Below are 22,726 nucleotides of genomic sequence, written 5' to 3'. Positions count from 1 at the left end.
AAGGTCACATCAGGGCGGACAAAAGCACCGTCCGCTGTCGTATCCTCCTCTTCCTGAAACATCATCGGACGGATTTGAGGAGGAAGGCAGGGAGAAGCTTGGTGATAACAATACAGAGAAATCCTTACAGGAGGTAATAAATAAATTAAGAAACGTGGAAAAGTGAGTTGAAATGAACCTGCCTACTACTTCAATACTTGTAATTCCTCCAGTTAGCCCAACTACCCCTCCAATGCTGAACTCAAGAAAAGATCCAATTCTACAGCGTTGGTCTGGTGTTGTTCATGATGCTGTTTTGGAGGCTGATTGGCAGGTGACTAGCTCGTTAGCTTGTCCAGTAGTGATTAATAATCTTGATGCACATAACTGGGACATGATTTATGGAAGGTTAATGATCAGATTTTAGCGATGGGAGTGTTGCAACCTGCTCTTCCACCTTTTATGATGATCCCTCAGATTTGGCAAATTGTTGTGATAGACTTGAAAGACTGTTTCTTTACGATTCCCTTACACCCTGACGACACGCAAAGAGCCTCACTAATGATGATTTGCAACTGTTCCAATCCTGGTTGCATGGCACCGAAGCAAACAGTCCTCGAACTTGTTCACCAGAACAGCGGGCTGCCCTAGAAGTTGCGTCCCACAAGATTCAGACTGGCTGGTGTGGTCGCCGAATGGCGAATCATCCATTATCTTTTTTGGTTCGTAATGTTGCCACTTTGCCTTTTGCCCTTATTTTACAATGGCAAAAGAAAAAGGGGGAAAATACAGCGATTGTTTTAGAGTGGTTGTTTTTGCCATTGCAACCAGACATCGTATTTTAAGTCGTCCTGAAGCAGTAGCAGCCTTGGTGAGAAAAGGAAGAGACAGGATTGTTGAAATTGATGGGACTGAACCGACAGATATCAGTATTCCGGTCCGTGGTGATGATTATGTGTGGCTCCTGCAACATTCAACAACCATACAGGAAGCCTTGATGGGTTATACAGGTGTTGTACACAACAACAGGCCAAAACGACCTCTCTGGAAGATGTTAGAACATTACCAGTGGTTTGTGAGACTGTTATGCTCAACAAGACCAGTTGAAGGGCCAGAGGTGTTTACAAATGCAGGATGAAAGATGAAGAAGGCTGCATGTGTTTGGCAATCCGATAATGAGTGGCAGAAACACATGATCACCGGTGAACCATGGGACAATCTTCAAACCTTAGAACTGAAAACAGTGTGTTGGGCATTGGGAAGCTGGAGAACAATACACCTGTAAACATAGTATCAGACTCATTGTACGTAGTTGGTGTAGTACAGCGCATTGAAGATGCCTTGTTGAGAGAGACAAAGAACCAACATCTTGGTGAAATGTTTATACAACTGTGTAGTACTCTTCGACAGAGAAAACATGAATTTTGTATTATGCATATTAGAAGTCATCAGTGGACCATTGGGTTAGGCGAAGGTAATGCTAGAGCTGATGAAGCAGTCAGCTGTCTGGCAATAACTCCTCCAACAAATAAGTTTGAAGAAGCTCGTAACAGCCACAAGATGTTACATCAAAATGCAAAGTCTTTACATCGACAGTATGTAAAGCAAAGGGTATTGTTTGCTCCTGTCCTCAGTGCAGTCATCATGGACCTAGTTTAGGGGTGGGCACTAACCCAAAAGGTCTGAAGGCACTTCAGGTTTGGCAAATGGATGTAACACATGTACCTGACTTTGGGAAGCTTAAGTATGTGCATGTCACAATTGACACCTATTCTCATTTTATATGGCCCACTGCACAAACCGGTGAAAAGGCATTACATGTGGAGAGACACTTAGTGTCTTGTTTTGCTGTTATGGGAGTACCTGTAGAAACAAAGACAGACAATGGTCCAGCGTACAGTAGTCAACAAGTCTCTAGGTTTATGACAACTTGGGGAATTAAATAGGTTAAAGGGATTCCTCACTCCCCAACCGGGCAAGCAGTTATTGAAAGGGCAAACCGTACCCTGCAGGATTGTCGTCAGAGACAGAAAGTATTGCAGGACATAGATGTAACCAAACGGTTGACTAAGAGAGCCGACTCTCCACGGGGGACCCTCTTCAGAGGATAGAATCAAAACTGACTTAGGAAAAGAAAAATACAAAATAAATCCAGGAGTAAATAGCAGTGCAATTTCCAGCTGCCTGGACACAAGGTGTCACAGCCCATAGCTGGGAAGAGGCAAACCCAAGAGGACATGGCTCAGCTGTAGCCATAGCCAGCACCTTGCACCCAGCAGGGCTACAAACAAAAGAGAGGAGATCAGCAAGGGCATCAGTTTCTTTACCATAACACTGAGTATCTTTACCACAGTAAGGTCCGGCAAGACTTTAGGATGAGTCAAGGTATGGTTTTTCTCATTCACAGAAAAAATCCTCAAGTGCAGAGAAACCTGCAGGCAAAACTAAAAATAATTTCATGCCTCCGACTTACTGATCTGAAAACGTGAATAGAAATGCGTATAGAGTACTGTTAAATCACTGGTTTTAAATAATTCTAAAAATCAGGCCCAGGTCACCACTGAACATAGGCAAAATGTATTGATTAAAAAGCCCACCTGGAACAAGAAGAAAAAGCATGGAAATGCACCTCATTTGAGCAAGAAGAAAATCTGAGGGAGGTGAAAGACAGCACATCCCAGGGGTGCAGGGATATCAGGCTGGAAAGTGCTGGAATGAGACGAAACCAAGCAACTGATTCACCTGGAAAACCATCAGTTAGAATTTCTTTATGCTGGTGACATTTGGTACCTCTAAGATAGTTTGCCTGCCCATAGAGGTGGTTTGCTGAGAAGTCAGAGTTTTGAACCCCGTTTTTAAACAAGGAAAGCCCAGAGGAGGACTGAGAGTTCGTAGTGCTGAAGATAAAAGATAGAAGCTCTGTGGCCACAAAGCTCTGCGGCTCATCATCCACCCCAGGTTGTCCCATCAGCTGCACGAAATCCCAAAGACACAGAGCGTTACAGGTTTCTGTCCCACCTAGAGCTGCTGCTGGCCAAGATCACACTGGACTGAAGAAGCATGTCCTTCTTTCCCAGACTGAGCCCAAACATACAGACCCAGCTGGCCAAGTGGCTTAACCCACCCTAGCATCCACTGCTTAGGAGTAAGGACTGGCTCTATCAATCCTGCACAGCTAGGGCTCTGCCTCTGCTTCCTCCTCATTACTCCAAAGGGGGGGAAACCAGCTGATAAAGGATGAAAGTATCACCGAGATATTCATCTCTCGGCACCGAACCGGGCTTCACAGTCACTTTTATCACCAAACATAGCAGGAAGATGTTTCAAATACAAGCCAGATACAGGATAAGTCTTGTATTTCTAGAAAGAGAAGAGGAACAGCACAGAGGTGAAGCCTTCAATGTGTCTTCCTTCCTTTTGTCTTTACATTCAGCTTGTGCCGATTTCTCTTTGATTCCACCTACTCCGATTTGAAATGCTGCAAGTGCTACAGCTGGGCAAACCTGGCTCGAAGGAGGCGACAACAAAGAGAGAAAAAGGAATTAAAAAGTACTATTTATCTCATAGTATCAGCCTACTGCACATGCTGGATGAAACCCTGGCTCTGTTCATCATGTCTCCACGCCAAAGCAGAGGCCCCAGGAGGCTCAAATTTAGGTCTCCTATGTATAATTTCTATATTACAGGGTTTAATTTCCATTGCAGCTTAACAGAAACGCAAATAAAGGTAGTGCACCTCTCCTACGCTAACCAAAAACACAGAAGCAGCAAAGGATCCAAATTTGACAGGACATTTAGCTTGGTGTGACAAAGGTCACGTGCAAACTCATTGCTCCCTGACTACTTCTGCAAAAAAACACACGTGCTTCTCCCACATTTCTTGTTTGCAGCAACGGCTCGGTTAAAAAAGGTGATAAGCAAGAAACAGCCGGAAAGAAAAATATTTTTTTGCCCTGTCTTTCCCCTGGTTTTTAAGGACAAGCTGTGGAAAGACTAAAAGCAATGAGAAAGGAAGCAGAATCTCCTATTTTTCATGATGCAGCTCTTCTGCTGCAAGTAATTAACACCAGCCAAAGTCAGATCACAGCAGGTAACAGTGAACTTGGAACAAATTTGCAGGGAAAATGAATGATTGTCTCTGAAATGAGGGAAAAGGAGGACAGAAGAATGCTTTGCCATTATGACAAATTAATCAGCTTCATTCTTCTCCAGCCTCTGCACATCTTGCAGGCTGAAGTTTTATGATCTCGATCTGGTAAAAATCCTCAGGATTGGAAAACATGTCAGGAAACTCAGCAGAGAAGTCACCAAGGTAGCCGGTTCAATGGGGTCTCGATGGGGCTGTGCACCCTCCCAGGGAGCTGCCCTAACAGCACAAAAGCCCCAGCGCCCCAGGGTACGCCAGCCACAGACAGCCCCTAGGGAGACAGGAGCATGGCAGGGCAAATGTTTAATGGGACCCTGCCCGGAGAACATCACCCCACACTGCAGACCGCTCAAAACAGGGTGCAGCAGTGAAGAACTAAAGCGCTGTTTACTCTGACCCTTGTTCAGCTGTGAGGTGCCAGCACGGTCCGTAGCTGCATCCCTTGCCAGGCTCCTGCTGTCACAAAGATGTTGCATCCATTCGAAATGTCTGCCTGCAGATCTTACACCAGGTGGTCTCCTATAGCAAGAGGCAGGTGTTGCACATCTCAGGCCAGGTCTGGACCACGTTACGGTAATACTTAAGCAGGGAAGATGCAGACTGGCCACTGCAGTACCTCTCCACACTTGGTTATTGCAGCCAGATGAGTAAACCTTAGGAAAGATCATTACTCTTCACTGGCTGGTCTGGAAATACCTCCGGCATCACCATAAATACTTGAGGACGTGACAAGCAGCATTTTTCACACTCAAGATACACAGGCTCTCAGTATTCACATGCATCATTCACAGTGTGCTGCCCTCCCTGGCCAGTGCTCCTGCTGTCTCGCCACCCTCACCATTCCCCACCGCTGTGTGAAACGGTGCCAAAAAGCACTTAGCCTTGAAATAAGTTAAATCATCTTCCTCACAGCATCCCATGATAACGTTTATCCTCTTTGCATTGTGTAATCCAAAGCATCAAAACAGTCACAAACATATTGTACAGAATCATCCAGCTCATTACCAGGCAAAATTAATACCCAGCTCAACACCCAAGCAGTAGAAAATTCCATAATCCCACCAGCCCACGGAAGAAACCTGTTAGCGGGGCTGCGAGGAGGCTGAGGGCTGGGAGGAGAAAAGCAGCAGGATGAGAAAAACAGCACTGGGAATCACTGCTACGGGAGGGAATGCCTGGAAGCTGGGGGGGGGGGAGTGGGGGGTGGGGGTGGAGATGGGCGCCCACCTCTCGGTGGCAACAGCTGCCAGAGCAGGGGGGCAGAGGGCTGCCAGAAAACAGTACACAGGCAGAAGAAGAATGAACTTTGGTCAGGACTTGTCAATTCAATGGGGCGTATTTTTTCCCTCCTCACTGTAAAGTGCAGGAGAACCATGTGCAGAGTGCAATAAAAAATTTATCAGGATCATCACAGGACGTTTTCTGCTCCATGTCGAAGCCAAATGCCATGATTTTCCAGCAACAAACAACCCTGTGTTTAGGGAGAACTGAAAGGCATCTGGGGTCAATCCTTCTTGGCAGGACTTGGAGCCAGAACATTCCCATGGTGCCATCAGAGGCAGCCAATCTTTTTTCTATGGAAAGGTTGTATTCCCTGGGATGGATGCCTTTATTGCTACCCTATGTCAGAAAGAGTTTACAAATAATCTAACAAATAAGAATAACCACCCACCACAGCCAATGTAAAAAGGTGTTTCAAGAGAAATATATTATGGATACAAATTTCTAAACATTTTAACTACTGCTGTTGTTCCACTCTGTGCCAGAAACCTAACAAAATGCTACTCCGATTTCTGGGAACCAAGGCGTCCTAACTTTCTGAAACAAGGTTAGCATGGCTAGGATGGCTTCTCACGGTTAAAACAGAGAACTAATGTTCAGTCTGGTATGAACAAAACCTGGCTCATCCTTTGGGTAGATGGGTGGTTCAGCAGAATTTTAACCAGGTATTTAATCTCCTTTTTTTTATTATTATTTATTTTACATTTCTCTTTTTCCCTTCTTTTGTGCCTGTGACTGGGGAGGTATCAGGCTTGGGCAGCCACCCCAACATGCTTCGCAGCACGTGGAGGCATCTGCTTACCTTGATCAAGTAGGCAGAGCTCTACCGTTCACAGGCAGAAGCAAATGGCCCTACCAAGCATCTTAATGCTACCACAGGGGTGAGAAATCTCTCCTCCCACTTCTGCTCTCCTGGCCCTGTGCAGTCCTGATCTTCTCTTGAATCAGCTATGGCACACAATAAAAGCTCCAGAAGAAAATAATGTGTGTTTTTCTGCTCTGTTGGTTTCTGCTGAGTTTTATCAGCTCACGGAGGGATCAAGCACCAGAGAGAGAAAACAGAAAGCAGGGGGAATAGATAGCTAGGAGCAGAGAGGAAAATCCCCAGCGAGGGACACAAACCCACACTACCACTACTCCACAGCAAACGGGATGCTGTGCTCCTGCTGGAGAGCCCTGGACCTTCTGCCAACAAGCAAAGGCCGCTCCTGGATTTTAGGAGCTGTTCCAGTCGCAGTCCACTTGCATACCTGTGACCACCACATTACTCCAGGAAAACTCTAAATCCTACCATATTCACAGCTAGAGAACGGCACAGTCTGTCTTTGCTTGCGATGTGCAGCCTGGCCAGGGGGAGCTGCACCCACCTTTAGCGCAGTGGTGAGGGGTTACAGCACAGCATCTACTGCCACACGCGTCATGGAAAGACAAAGGAGAGGCCAGCGTCCCTACTGCACCATCAGAAATGAGATATTTGCAATAACTCCGCACCCTACATCCTAGGAACACTGGGGAAACCTGCTTATTTGGTGGCACAAGCAGAGCCGAGCTCTGCTGGCTGGCCCCCAGGGCTCACGTCAGGGAAGGGAAAGGAACAGAAGGCAGATTGTGCCATTTGGGGAAGGTATTTAAATATTAACTGATTACAGGAGCACTGGCAGTGCTTTGATCAGCACACATGAGGAGGACACACTGTACAGCAGGCAGAGCCTCATCTAATCTGAATTATGGAGTCAACATGCTTTTAGTTACATCTTTAGCCAGGTACTCAGAGATTTGTGTCGTATCAACTGTGGCTTATTTATATACCATGTTTTTACCAACACTTACAGATTTCCACATCTCCTATCACTTCCCTGCCTTTGTTTTTGTTATAATTCCAGAAGGATCAGCAGAGGGGAAAGGTTGTTTGCTCTTTATTTTAAAAGAGGTATTATCTCTTCTGTAGCATCTGAAATGCAAATGCTTCCACGTTTTGCTAACAGATGAGACTTCGGATCCTAACTGGGTCAATCTACCTACACTGCTCACACAGATAAACCAGGAGCTAAGCCCACTCATATCTGCCCAATGCTGACATGGATTCACAAATAACTACAGGAAACCAAAAAAATCCATTAAGAATTATAGCAAAACTCTGTATAGTCTAGTGTCAGTAGGAAGCTCAATAACGTGTTGTCATTTCAGATTATTTATATTGCCATAATCTGTGATAGTGTCTGCATACCTACTTCAGAAATTTGTATCTTCCTCATCTCCCACTGAGGAGCACAAATATGTGAGAAGAAATAGCTCAAAAACTAACAGGAGTGAAAAATACTCCCGCAAAAGCTTTTTCTGCGTCTTTCCAAGGTACAGACAGCAACATGCTGAAGCTGAACCCCCTAGCACTGACCGTGTATATGGCAAAGTACTGGAAAATAAAATACAACCTGACCAACAGGGGTTTTGTGAAAGAGGACAATAATGAACATCACACACAAGCCTAGGAAAGGAGTGACCTAACCTCGGCCTTGCAGCTCTTTCCTGGAGGCATTGCATCCCTTTTACCCCTTGCTTCCCTCTTGTAACGTGCAGAGCAGGGCAGAGCACTGCATCACCCCCACGATACAGCAAGGACAACACTAAAGGTTATGAGATGCACAGATCATGAAAATAAGAGGCGGGCAAGTGATTGCTGAGTTAACCCTGTGCACAGGCTATTTGTAGAACCCCTAACCCTAAACCAGCTTTGTTTTATTGAAACAGGAACGTGGGATATTGCCAGTCTCTGTTGCAGGAGCCAAAGCTGACAGTCACTGGGACATGGGTGGCATAATGTCCTTGAGTGAAACTGCTATGGAAGTCAACCCAGAAACCCATGCAAGCAATAACATCTGGCAGGAATTTGTTTGTTGGTTGTTTGTTTTTTTTTTTTTTTCCTACAGTGCTGCCTGAGGCTTTGGGCTAGAGAATATAATTACAACAGTTTCTGCCTTCAGAGGGTCTTTCCGTCTTGTCTGGTGCCTTCTCATCAACAGTCCATTCAGATATACCCAGATTCCTTCATTGCTCCATAGCTGCAAGCCCACCAGTAGCCTTCTGAACAGTGTGCTCAGCATCTTTTCTACTGGTGTTTATGGTTTTCAGCCTGTTCTCAAGAATTATTCCAGCCAAGGGCATCAATCCACTATGCAAAATAGAATTTAAAAGTTTCCCCTCTGTGAAGAAGATAGCATCCTTACCTCTAACAAAGGGAAGCCTGATGCACAGAGCTGCATTTTTAATAGAAGATACACATTTATATAATATTAATATTTTGCCCCAAGCAATGACAGGCTTTCAGGACGGCCAGACAGAGGTCTCCATCTTTTGGTCACCAAACACGTTTGAATCCAACACAAAGGAACAGGAGCCTGCAGGCTTCTGAGCTCTGTTTTAAATCACAAGTATCATTTCAGCCAACGTGGGCTGACCCCACTGTGGAACGAGAAAGATGAACTACCTAATGAACCACACTCAGCCCTGGCTCCAGCGTTCACTTTAAATCATGCATCAAACAACGATGGTCACGAAGCTCTCCTTTACAAAGCCTCTGATAGAACAGGATGTCCGATGAATGGCTTTGATCAGTTATTGATCATGCCTATTATTCGTGGTCTGAAGGAACAGCAAAAAGCATGACACAGCCTCCCCCATGACCCTCTCTTGCAGCAGTACATCTCCCAGTCCTCAAAGAAAACTGCATTGCTGCCTCCCTGCTCCTGCCCCCAGCATGTGCTTTGAGGACAAGGATCCTTAACAAAATAATAAAATTGAGCACGAATCTGTTCTTTGGAAAACATTTTTCTTGCTCTAGTGACTCAAAGAGCAAAGGCGCAGCACTGGAGGGTTTTAACCACTCAGCAACGTTAACTCTTTTCTCTCTTCCCATGCTGCCAAGAGCCAGAAATAAATCCAGATCTTTATAGATCTGTATAATCCAGATCACCTGGACAGGCTAAGAAGAAACTGTGGGCAAAATGAAGTGCCAAAGCCTGAGGCTTGCAAACCATTAAGATCAGTCAGGTTGTTAATTCCAGATCAAATTTCCACAGCTGTTGGGGACATTCCAGCTAGGCTTCAAACTTGGCAGCTTGATCTCTGCAATGGCGCAAACCCAAAACTCATAGGCAACAAACACCAAATCTTTGGCTGAACCCTGGGGTTTGAACATCAAGTGACTAGTGTGTCTCCAAAATCCAGACATTGGCTTAAACAGCTAGAGAAAAAAAAAAAAACAACCAAACACAAAAAAACCCACTAAAAACAAAAACAACACAAAAAAACCCGCAAGAAACAAACCAACAAAAAGAAACACCAACAAACCACCCAAACAACAAAACCCTAAGATTTTTTCTAATTGCCTTTTATTTGACCTTCCCTTTTCTCCGTGCTGCACAGTTACACCAAATGTTATGAAAATGTGGTTATGAACACCTTGATGTCCAGCTCCAGCACTGGTATTTATACCAGCAGCGGTGGGTTCCTGATGGGTTTTCAAGACAACGCAAGTGTAAGTGTTGGCTGCACAAGCCAAAGTCAGTACGGTTACAGGGAGCTCACTTAACTCTTGGGTCTGGATTCAGAATCAACTCATGTAATGATTTTTCATCAGCCTACTCCCCATCCTATGGCTCTGTAGTCTTACCGAAGTACCCCTCTGCAAGGAAAGGGCAGGGTAGGAAATGTGCGAAATTTAAACGTACAGTGTGATGCATCACCCCATCTTCTCTTTTTCACCTACATCCTCCCACAGTGCTAAAGCCAACAGGTCTTCCCTTTCCATATCCAGGTGGAGACACACAAGTCATTAGTGCCTTACCCTGATAAGACACCCAGCACCAAGTTGAGCATGAAGAAAGAGCCAATGATGATGAGAGGGATGAAGTAAAGCCAGTTCCAGGTATTTCCTGCAGCATCATTTGTCTGGAAACAAAGAAAAAGGGAGAGAGAAAACCAAATATTAGTTCACCTCAGAAAAAAAGTACCATACAGAAACTGCAGGGCAGAAGGGCAGGGGGGGGATGCCCCTCAGATTCCCTCAGGGCTGTCCACCAGTGATATACTGGCCAGTTCTGTTATGTTCTCCAGTTGAAATGCCAGCAAAAGGACTGCTGAACCGCACTGCTTGTCCCACCGTCCACACCACAATTTGTCACCAGCTCCAGTGAGAAGATTCAACTAATTCCACAGTTCCAAGCTGACCCTGCTGCAGGGCCAAAACACACTTTTGAGCGACCTAGCTCCGTGCAGGCTTTCTACACCAGCCTGCTCCCTGCCCAGCTCAGCTCTGACTTCCCATGTGCTGAGCATCAGCATGGTATTTACATCTGAATTGAGACACAACTACGGGAGGGAACCACAGCCTTCCTTTAATCTGTGCTGCAATTAAGGCAGAGCTGGCACCGTGCCCAGGATCTGTGCGTACGTACACACAGAGCAGAAGACAAGAAGTCTGCAAGAAAACGAGGCATCTTCAGAATGATTGCAATTCCACATCTGCTTACTCAGCACTTTTGGCTTCTGTCATCAAAACCCGCCTGAGGCTCCCTGAAGCAAGCAGCAGTCTACATTAAGGGGAGGGGAGGGTGGTTTAGTTTATGACAAAGTTTCTGCATTCATCAGCCACAAGGGAGCTCTTTAAAGAACTGCTGAAAAGTAAAACGCCACATGGCCATTTACTGAAGCCAAGTGTGGAGAAAAATGCAAATTCTTCTCTTGTGCATGAAGAATGCAGCAATTTGAGAATGTAACGTTGAGTGTAAGGGAGGGCAAAAGGGAAGCAAAAAGACCCAAAGACATTCCCCTCCTCCTGCAGAGGGTGAAGAACACACACACAGAGCTCACCTACCTGCCCAGCCCCAGGGGCTGGCAGAGACCGCAGAGAAGTGCTCTCCAACACCGATTTGTAAAAAATGCAGTAATTCTAACCGATATTGGTGCCTTTTACTTATTAGCTGTGGTGCTTTTTGGTCACTACTCCCAACTGTATTTGCAAGCATAATTTTGCTCACAGGATTCACAGGAAGAAGCGTTTTAAACTTCTTGCAAATGATGCCATCTCAAAACATCTCAGCATGGCAAAACCAAACAAGCAAACCCGATGTGTGATGCAGGTGACCAATGTCGTAGCATTCTTGCAAGGAATAACGTTGACAGCACTAAGGAAAGTAAATACCTTCTGAGCCATTTTTAATAGGGTGCATATCTGCACAAATTCTTCTTCAAGGAACATGCTCTGGATCAAACACATGATGAGCATTTCTCTAAACAGTGAACATCTTCAGAAATATCTGTGTCAGTTGATCAGTGACTCACCCGAGAGAAACAGGGACTAACTAACCTCACCACAAACCACCCCTGCTAGAGGCAAAACCAGCGCGTGACAGACAAATTAATCTGAAGAGAAAACGGGCTGGGAAAATGAGAGCAGACAGACAGGGAAAACTCTGTGCAGCCCAATCTCTCATTACTGCTTTTTAATGCCTTTTGCAATACCCATCACCCCTCCCCAGTGGTGCTACTTCTTCGTTCACTGTTCTGTCTTTCCATTCCTCTCTCTCTGCTTTTAGCTATTTCTTTTCCCTGTTCTCCTGCACCACGTCTCTACAGGGGGCTTCGGAGGAAACAAGGACGCTCACCCTCAGTGCTTCTTCCCCGACACATGGGGAAAGCGCCTGGTACCGCCCCAGCCTGCTCTCCTGGGGTGGCCAGAGCAACGCCTGGGGGTTATATTTAGAGGCTGTTCTTCAACTCTCATTTTGTTGACCAATGTGGCAGCCCTCATCGTCTCCAGTGGGAGCAAGAGCATCCCATTCAGCCCGGCTGGGGACTGCCGAGCCAGCCCACAAGGAAGAGCTGGAGGAAGGGAACAGATGGGAGAAGGGAAACCACATAAACACGCAAAGAGAGTGCAGCAGGTTCATTGCTGCCAAATGATCGTTTATCATTTATTTATTCATTTGAAGCCCAAACTTGGCAACAGATCCACAATTCCATGCCATGATCAAAGCCCTTAAAAATGAAATGTGCTGAAATGCGACTAATTAACCACTCTCCTCTGAGCATTTGCTAGACTACCTTATGCTCAGGGCAGGGCAGGGACTCGCTCTGTTTGCTCTGCCTCGCAGACAGTGATCCAGGACAAACTAGAGGGCAAAACACTAGGCCAAAGGGTTGACAGAAAACCTCTCCCGAGAAACCAGAACCTTCATGGACATGCAGCATCTTTCCCAGTGCTTCCAAGCGTGCTTGAACCCAAACACAATTTGTGGCACCAGCTCTGCCATGAGATGCTTTAATGAATCAAACCTGGTTGCTGCCAGGAAAATCAAAATCCTCTCCCCCAAGGAAAGCCCCCAAGTCCCACAGGCACCTCTGGCTGCGCTGAGCAGGGGAGGCAGCCTTCTGCCTGCAGAGCCACTGGGGCTTGGGCTGTGGCTCAGCTCCAGGCTTGCTCGTTAAGTAGGATGAGTCAAGAGATCAAATAAATTCTTATGTTCCAGGTAGAAGATTTCACTGGTGTAACGCCTGGCTGACTGTCAGTGCTACTTGATCCTAATCACAGGTCTAACCCAACAGGGAAGAAGGAGAAACTAAATACTTGTCACGATGCGCCAGAATTACACCCAAATACAGGAAGGGCTTACAAGAGAGCTCCCTCACTGCTCAGGAGCTGAGGAACCCACCGGTCAGTAACAGCCACAGGGGTCTTCACAAGCCCCCCCAAGCAGTGCCTACACCAAGCTGCAGCCTTTCTCCAGGAGACAGCACAAGATCCCCACAGGAAACGTGCTACACAGCGGGAAACTGAGGCACGGGAAGTCTGAGAGACACTTTCAGGGTCAGAGGGATCTGTACCTGAAGCATTTAAAGCCCATACAAACTGTCCAGCCCCTGTAGCTTTCTTCCCAACCAGCCCAGCTGCCATGGCTCCCTCTCAGCTCCAAGCAGCTTCCACCCCCTGGATGTGGCACTTGTATCAAGATGCACCCACCATGCCCATTCACAGCTGCTGCCTCCTTTTCCTTTGATCTTTGTTGGGTTTTGGTTTTTTTTGGTTGGTTGCTTTTACTTTGCTAAAAATGTAACCTAAATGCCCAACAGCGTCCTTCTAGCCTCTTTCAGGTGAGACTGCTTCATCATCCACCCTGGAGCCTGATGCCACTGCTCAGCAGGAGCACCCAGGTCACAGCTGGATGCCAACGGACAACCTTTATATGCTGGCTCTGCACAAGTTGGCTTTAAGCACCTGGGGGCTCTCTCCTGCTTTCACACAGCACCAAGCACATTGCCAGCATGCCCAGGCAGTGACAGCACAGCCACCTCTCTACAGAGACACAGAGAAAGGTGGGTGAATACCGTCATCTACAACAAATGCAGAGGCTAAAAGGCTTCTGTCACGCAGGGAGATTAATGCCCTGAGCTCTCAATACAGCCAAAGAGAACGGAGTGTAGTCCGGCACAACACGAGGTATTTCCCACAACCAAGGCACAACTTTTGTGCCTTGTCCAGCACTAATGCTCGCTTTCGTCTCCCAGGGACCGAGCTCTTCGGCCACCACTTCATTATGTTAACAAGATGGCAGCTGCATCTAATTATTAATTCATTTAAAGATATGTTTTGAAACAATTGACTTGAAAGCAGCCTGCTGTTGCTTGCAATGTGCTGCAGAGACCAGAAATGCTTTCGTATTACCTTCCATCTTCCTTTCGGCAGTTCCCATGTTCCGAGGGACACAAGGAGGCAGAGCCCTGCTGCCTGGCTGCCCTGAGATGAGTTTCTCATCTTGCTGGATCTTCTTGCTCCTGCAAGACCAGAAGCACCTCTGCTCCAGCCAGCCCCATGCCCTCACTGTGAGATGGCCAGCGAAGCCCTGCCTGCTCCAACATCCTTCTCCCAGCCCATCCCCATCCTGGCAGCGCGATGCCGGCTCTCTGGGGATCCTGCCTGCTTCCAGCTGGGTGCTCCCCATGGCTGGGGCATCACCGGGGAGCCTCGCAGCTTGCCGAATCCCACACACTGCTGACTTCAAATGGGACTGATCAAAGGGAGCAGGAGCTGGTTTTGTAGGGGAAGGAGCATGTAAATACTCCACAGCACTTCCCTGCCAGCAAGGCTTCCATCAGCAGTGGGAAGTTACTGGGAAAACTAAGAGAGCTCCTGCAGAAAAAAGACCCAGCAGCCCCTGAGGAAGGGAAGCCTGTGCAATTTCTCCCAAGGTTGCTTGATCACCGTTTACATCAGTGATGAGATCCTAGTTCCAGGATCCCAAAATAACAAACATACAATTAAGTGAAATTTGGTTTACACACAGCCTCGCACAGGCAAGTGACTGTCCCTGCTTAATGGCTGGCAAATCTTAGGTTTGGGGAGATTTACAGACAGCAAATTAGAGCCAGTCAAACACAATAATCCCCCAAATCCTGCCCCACTCTTTCCTCTAAGCAGACAGCACAGCTGTCCCCAGCCTCTCACTCTCCTCCAGCTTCTGCAACACGACTTAAATCTATATTTCATGTGGCAAAAGAGAGGGGAATTCCACATACCTGGGCACGTGTGCCACCAACCAGCAGCAAACCAGCACACTAAGGCCATGCCCAGGGGTCAATCCGAGACCCGATGGGTCTGCAATCCAAAACTGACAGCTTCCCCCAGCTGGTGCAGACCGACCCACCACTACCCTGCACTGCCCACAGCCCCACTCAGCACACTCCAAGGACCAAGAGAGCCAGGCACTGATACCACATGTTTAAGTAACTTATTCAAATAACCTATTAAACACTTTCTGAACCTGATTAAATCCTCTCGGGCAACACAAAGGCAGCAGAACAACAAAGACCTTTGCTGTAGGAAAATGCCAGGTGGTACATGGCAGGGACGGGATACCCTGACTGAAGGCTGTTGTGCTGCAATGAACCTAAGCAAAAAAAGTCTCACATTTCAGCTCCTGATTTCCAGGCTTCTGATCAAAATCATAATTCTCTTTGCCCTTCTCCCAAAATCATGGCTGCCTCCACTTGCAGTTCCTTTATTCCTGTCCTGGAAGGAAGAGACCCACACGCGAACATCCTGACTTTATGGTAAGGCTATAATTAGTACAAATTATATAGACTTCCTGATGACTTTGACTTGTACTCAGGAAGCCAGTGCACAGGATCAGTGCAAGCTAGGTGCTGAGCACTGCCCACACAGCATGGACAAACCCCCCACAGACCCCCTTCTGCACCTGCACCTCTGTGGGTGCAGTCACGATGCAAACTCACCCTTGCTCACAGCAGGAGCAAAGGAAACACACTCCAAGCTTCATGGCTCAGGGTCAAATTCCCTTCTGCGCTGCTATGGGTGGCAGGCACCTCTCAAAGCAAGTAGCTGTACAACAGCCTTCACCAGAGCTCCTCTGCCAGCACCTAAAGGCAGCCAAAATGCCTTTACAGGTGTTCTTCTGTTGGCTTGGAACTCTAAATGAGACCTTAAGGGCAGTGTCTGCAGACGCGTGGAGTCACAGACCATTACACTGTGCCAGCACCAACCTGAGTAACAAACCTCAGAAGGTGGTCTGGACTGGTCCTGCCAGCGGGTCTCCAGCCAGGGTTCCCTTGCTGGGCAAAGACGCTGCTTTGACCTCTTCAGGCTGTTAGAAACCCCTTTAGACTTCAAGTTACTCTACTTTTTACCAGCAGAATAACAAAACAACTCTCTCTGCCCCTGAGCAAGGAGCCATTCCGCTGCTTATACGAGTTGCTTATTTCAGCCACTTTTGACAAGAGCAGCAACCCTGAGGCAATTGCCCCGGATCTGAGAGGAGGAAATTCTGCCACCACTTTGCTCAGCATATTGTCCATCAACGTGAAAAACAAGCAATTAATGGGCTAACATGTAATCCTCTGGAAATGTTTCCAGAGTGGGGTTCAATAAAGAAGGGGTATAATTTGACAGATACAGCCAAAGCTGAAACACCACAGACCATTAGCTCTTTAGTATGGTTTTAATCAAAATGTATAGTACACCTAGAGTTTACTCACTTTAATCTAATCAATGGCAGAGCCTGACTTATTTGGGGCAATTAAAGTGTGATTTTCCCTTAGATAAGTGCTTTTGCATTGAGGAAAACTCTCAGCTGTCTTTGAGAGATGAACTCTATTTACCCTTCATCTGATTTTTCACAATTCGCTCCTTGCTACTTCTGTTAATTAACAACGCTATTTATGGTTGATTTATTTCTGTCTGTTCCAATTCTTAAGATTAGGTGAACACAGAAATTACTAAGAACAAACCCAAAAATATGAAAAGCATGTACAACGAGCACACAGAGCCCTGCCTTACCCAGCACATTTTCTCTAGGCGTTAAGCAACTCCCGCTGAGCTCTTCATCAGAGACAGACAGACCTTGCACAGGAGGCTATAAGGGCAGAAACCCCAAATTTGCTGAGGAAAGCCGTTCCGAGTTCAATCTGCGGAATCAATGACAAGCTACCCTATTCACAACACAGTCACAGACTCAAATGACATTTAAACCAGTCACTTCTCTGAGATGCTACATATTCCACATGACTGTAACAGCCTAAAGCATCGATCTGCACTTCTGGGGAGTGCAAAGTGCTTTCGCAGATAGAGAACGAGGCACAGAGGTTTCATATGAACTGAGCAGGTTCAAGTCCAAATCTAACTCACATCTGAAGTCCCTGAATGCATTTAGCTGTGGTCAAGCGTAAGCTTTGCCTACTCTCATTAAGAAATACTCATTATCATATGCAATGTATTTGTAAGCAAGATCCCTGGTGGCAAGGCTGGACCCCATTCTGCTGAAAGCCGTAAAGTATCTGTCCCAAAATCCAACCTGGTGCAGCGTAGGCTAATGTATTTGTCAGATTAGAGCATGAGACACTTGGCTTCCCCCTTAAAAAGTTAATCTCAAGCCTAAAACCTAGCAGGGCTTTGGATAGCTTTATCATATTTCAGGTTTCATTTTAAACAAATATGACTGGAGGGATTTGCATAAACTTAAAATATTACAGCCTTCAGAAATAAATCCAGGGGTCTAAGAGATAATGAAGGGGCCTTAGTCTCCCATCAATAACATACTGGGAAGAGCTGAGGAGTGCAGCATCTTCCTCATCTCCCTGAGAAAGTCACACCTTAACAGATCATTCAGTAAAGCTGTGAAATATTTTTTCTCTATTCCATTTATTCAGTTACTGAAAAGGTATTAATAAGTATTGCTTTTCCAAAATACTATTTTTTCTCCTTTTATTCCTACTTACTCCCCCCCCCCCCCCCCCAATCTCTTTGGATCAACTAAAAACAGAAGGAGAAAAAACAAACAAAAAACCAAAGAAACACCACATTTTTTAAAAAAGGCTTTTATCTTGTAAGTCTTATCTAGCATTTTTCACCCAGAACCACCAAGCCCTGCACTGAGGTCTTTATTGTTATCCCCAGCTTCACAGGAGGTGAAATTGGGTCACAGCCAGGTGAGAGCAGAGCTGCTTCCACATTTCCCAGCAGACCAGCAAGAGCAGTCCCATCTCTCAAGTCCTGACCCAATGTGCTGGCTTACACAAAGTATCTGCAAAAAAAGCCTTTCCCCCCATCCCTTCCAGTTTAAATACAATCTTGGCACAAAGTCAGCCCAGTAACTTTGGTTACTGACTTTCAGATGTTACAGTCCATTTGCAGAGAGCATCTGGTATTCAGCTCTTCAGGGACATGACAGCCGGGGATGGGGGAGTGCTGGTGATTGACCCTTCAGAGCAAAATTAAATTGGCAGCGAGGTGCATTTCCAATTGATGCTCAGGGGTTGTACCACCCACGGGAGGGAGAAGACAGAGCACACCTCCCTGGTGTGCTCATCTGTGTGAAGGATAAAACTAAAACAGGTTGGTTAATGAAATTAGTGGTCAGCCCAATTCACACTCCCACACGTGCTACATACAGCAAAACGGGGTTGGATTTGGTTTCAAATCCCTGCCTTGAGCATCCCTCCATCTGGGATCAGTGGGTTCAGGGCAGGTGCCCCTGCATGAAGAGGGAGTGAATTGCCTCAGCCCAGCAAGCTGCAGGGAAAGTTGGAGTCAGTCTTAAACACTGCTCCTAACATCCTACAAGCTGGCAGCATTTTCCAGTTAGCTACAATACTGCTAGCCTTGTATGAACATGTTTTAACTGTAGTTGTTGCATGCAATAATAACGTTAATTCGGCCAAGTTTAAACAGAAGCAAATGCCTCCCTTTGTTTCTCCCCTTCTCCAGCCTTACAGAGTGGGGGGAACTGAAAAGGCAAAACCACTGATGGTTTATGCCTTGATCCAAAGGCTTATGGCACCAATAAATCAATACGTAAATAAGCTAACAAGATTTCTTGATAAAAAATTCATTCTTTCCCCAGCTAGTGTGGACTCACTCAGCTGCCTTATTCATGAGCATACCTACCTGCCTGCCTGGCACTGTGAAAGCTCTTTCACTGTCAAAAACTACAAGCTGGCCAAGGGACTTTACCTATTTTTTTAATACTTTTTTTTTTTTTTTTTTTTTGTAATCTCTCCTCCCTTTTATTTTTAAAAAGCTCTGGACTTTAATTATGAATGGAAACTTGGCATGGGCAATTCCTATTGGAAACAGGTAATGCACGTTCACAATAAGCAAGGTCAGACCTGTGGTGGAGGTACATGGGAGAAAGCATCACCCCAGCAACCCTGTGAACCCTGGGAAGTTACGGCCCTGAAGCTGTCTGGAACATGCATTTTACAAATATGAGCTCCTTCTGCAAGGCCACACAGCAAAGTTAATGGCACAATGATGAACAGAGCCCAGAAAGACCAAAGCTGTAACCAGAAGCACCCAAATGCATCTCATGGGCTACCTGCAACCCCAAACCCTTTTGTCTGGCTAGGAGTCTTTAACAGCAGACCAAGGCACTGCCTTGCTAATGGCCACAGTACTCAGCCCACAGGTCACCCAGCATCTGCACCAAGCCAGACCCATTTACCTCAACACCCTCAGAAGCGATGTCTAACAAAGAACAAAGAACAAACCTTCCTTACCTGTATTCAATATTCATCATAAATCTAAAAGCCAAATAGCTAGTAAGACCGAGTAATTCAAATAGTTTCACCTAAATGTGACTCAAACCAAGATGCTAAGGGGGCAGCCAATTCATCCAGCAAAACTCCAGGAGACTCTACAATTCAAACCAGCGCTGCAGATGCCTCACAGTTATCCTCAAGTGCCTTTTCTCTGAGCACGCAACCAAGTTCTGTTTTGCTGAGACAGGGGAGGGAGCACTGCCAGGTCCCCACACAAGGTTAGCACAGAGGCTGTTGGGGTTGGGTCGTGCAGAGTTTGAGGAAAGATCACCCCTTGAGAAACAGGCACTGCTTTTAAGTTTGAAATTCTCGGAAAGCCGGAGTGCTGTGCTTGTCATTCGTTGCTTGAGAAGACTCATGTGTAAGTCAAGATACACTTATAATAAATTCAGTGCTCTCTTGATGTTTTTTTCTTATACTGCAAAGCCAACCAACAAGGCTTCAGATATCTGCCATCTTCCACTGAAAAGCCAAAGCTGTCCCAAAATGCACTCCTAAAGTCATAAGGAGGGAGAAATACAAATACTTCTGTATGCACACAGGCACGTGTATTTAGAGCTCTGTTCAGTTTGGTTGCTCATGGATACGTGTGATATTTAGATAAGGATACATTCAGAGCAATACACAGGTTTTGTTGGTCTAGCGAGTAGATGCAGAATAAACTTTTCCTCCCACTCAGCAGCTCCTGTGGGCTGCAGCCCCTAAGTCAGCAAGACAGGGCCAGTCACATGGACCGATTCCCAGAACACTGAAACAATCCGATCCTCGATCATTCTCTGACTTTGAATGTAGGAAACTGTGGGTCAATGCCCAAAATCACTATCATTAACAACAGTCCTAAGAATAATGCACAGGCTTCCTCATCATGCTCAATGCAGATCTAGATTCTTTCTGATTTCCCCTCTAAACATCGCTGGTAAAAGCTTCCCAAGAAATTTTCAATAGCAGAAAACTGTTTAAATTAATGAAAGTCTTGACTCCATTGTATAAAATTGTAACAATAGGCTATTACATGCATACATTCTTCAGCAGAGGATTGGGATTGAGCAGAGTATCGATCTATTTAGGTTAGGCCAGCTTCTCATTTTGTCCTCTAATGACACTATCTCCAGCGGTACAGCTTCTCCTCTAGCTAATTACAAGCAGAAAATAACCTTGGAGATACGTCTACAGCCCACAGAACTAGCCAGAGCCGAGGGCTCAGTCACACAAACTTCAGAGCATGGCAAAACCCCCAAGTCCAACAGTCCTTGGTCAATGCAAACCCTCCTGCTCAGGACAGGGGGCCAAAGCTATTTTATCCCTACCATTTTCCTGTTTCAGACAAAACAAAGCAAAACACAGTTGGTCATGATCCTCTCAGCTCCATCTAAAGATGTTTTGCGACATTTTATGAAGATGTTTTAAAGAGATAAGGACTGTCTGCTAGAGAGGAAAAAAAAAAATTATAACCACAAGCCTTGCCAGACTGTTCCAAATCTGAATGAAGACTGCCTGTGAAATTCCAATTTTAAGTGTTAAAATATTTACTATAGTGTCAATTCATTAAGTCTGCAGAAATTTATGAGTCTAGCCCAGAGCTGCTCTCCTCCGTGTTCCAAGAGCCTTCGCAGGGAATGATGCTGCCGAACAACAAAACGCTTTGCCACAGACCAAGCTAACAAACCAGCTAACCCTAGAATAAGCAGATACACCCAGCTTTTTTTGTTGCATTGATGAGCAGGTGACTTAACTGTTATTAAAACAACATCAAATGCTTCAATATGTGACCAGAGTGGCCAGTACAGAGTTCTCCAGCTGCTTGGGCTGTGCCTTGAGCTCTGACATGGCTACAAACACATGTGGATGAACTCTCTCAACTTGTACATGACTTGCCCGTCCAGACACTAGGCAAGGTGACTTTGATTTAGAGTTTCTCGTTTCACAAACAGTTACCCCACTTTCCACAGTTACTGGGCAATTTTCCTCCTACAAGGAATTTGCTGAGCATTTGCTGGATTTTGGCACCAAAAAACACAAGAAAAAAAATAATAAAATGTTGATGGAAAACCAAATCTGGATTAAAAATTACCTGTTTGAAAGTCTCTATAGTGCTGGGAATTTTGTCTGTTGGAGGCAAAATAACAGGTTGCCCAGAGAGGTGGTAGATGCCCCATCCCTGGGAACGTTCGGGGTCAGGTTGGACAGGGCTCTGAGCAAAGTGATCTAGTTGAAGATGTCCCTGCTCACTGCAGGAGCCTTTAAAGGTCCCTTCCAACCCAAACTATTCTATCATTCTATGAAAAGAAGGACGGAAGCTTGAACATCACCAGTGCTGACCTTGAAGGCCAGGCAGAGAGAACGATGGCATCTTCTGCCAAAGAGCAACTTCAGCTCACACCTTGTTGTAGCACCCCCATGGCGTAACGCCAACAGAGTGACCGTAGGTGACCTGTAACCTAGCAGACTGTTCCCTGTCTTCTCTGCTGCTGACACAACACAGAAAACAGCCCTGGTAGGACCCATCTGCAGCGTTCCCTAAGCCCAGCACCACCTGAGCTGCCTTGCACCCACACCCTGAGCATCCCGCTCGTCCCACCACCAGGTCACCCAGACACAAGGCCACAGCAACACCTCGGCATTGTGCCCGTTAGAGCAGCCTGCCTTTGCTCCCTCTCCCAAACCCCAGGGCACATGGCCTGGAGATTAAAGAACGACTCTCCCAGAGCCCACGCACAGCCAGCCTCTTCTATCAGAGAGCCTAGACACAGGTATTTTGGGTTCTTGTAGGAACTATAGGAGCAAACAAAGTGTTCACTTTTGGTTTTCTTAGAAGCATTCTGTTCTTCTCTTCCACTCCAGCCACAGATGCAGTAATCATGGCGTAAGCAGACTGGCATACTACTGAAAGCATGCAGCTGCCTTTTTCATCCTGAGTAGGAAAGCAATTGTTGGGCATGTAAGAGAGATGCTTGTACCCTTGATGCTATAATGTTGTCAAGCTGCAAGTGAATTTCTTCAGCTGGAGTTTTCACTTCTTGGCAAGCACCGATGATTAAGTTGTTGTTTGGGGAGATTTTCATATCTTTTTTTTTTCCAGAGAGCAATTGCTCTGTTGAAGGGGCTCTTTAAATTTGTATGATATATGTCACTCTCTTGCTGTATACCTCAGAATGTCTCCTGTTAAACCTGGAGGTAGGCACCCCACAATTGTTTTGAACATACCTTCACTGA

General features: G+C 46.0%; 1 protein-coding gene across 1 annotated transcript in view; it reads right to left on the bottom strand.

The window, feature by feature from the left end:
- CACNA1B (calcium voltage-gated channel subunit alpha1 B) overlaps nt 1–22,726 on the bottom strand; it is a 306,849-nt gene that overhangs the window by 162,664 nt on the left and 121,459 nt on the right. The window contains exon 7 of the mRNA XM_080403088.1: nt 10,251–10,354. Coding sequence (XP_080259214.1) covers nt 10,251–10,354 — 104 coding nt within the window. The remainder of the gene's footprint in view (nt 1–10,250; nt 10,355–22,726) is intronic.

This window comes from Falco punctatus (assembly GCF_963210335.1).
Source record: "Falco punctatus genome assembly, chromosome: 9".
NCBI lineage: Eukaryota > Metazoa > Chordata > Aves > Falconiformes > Falconidae > Falco > Falco punctatus.
Note: the sequence above shows the minus strand (reverse complement) of the source record. Positions and strands in the feature narration are given on the sequence as shown.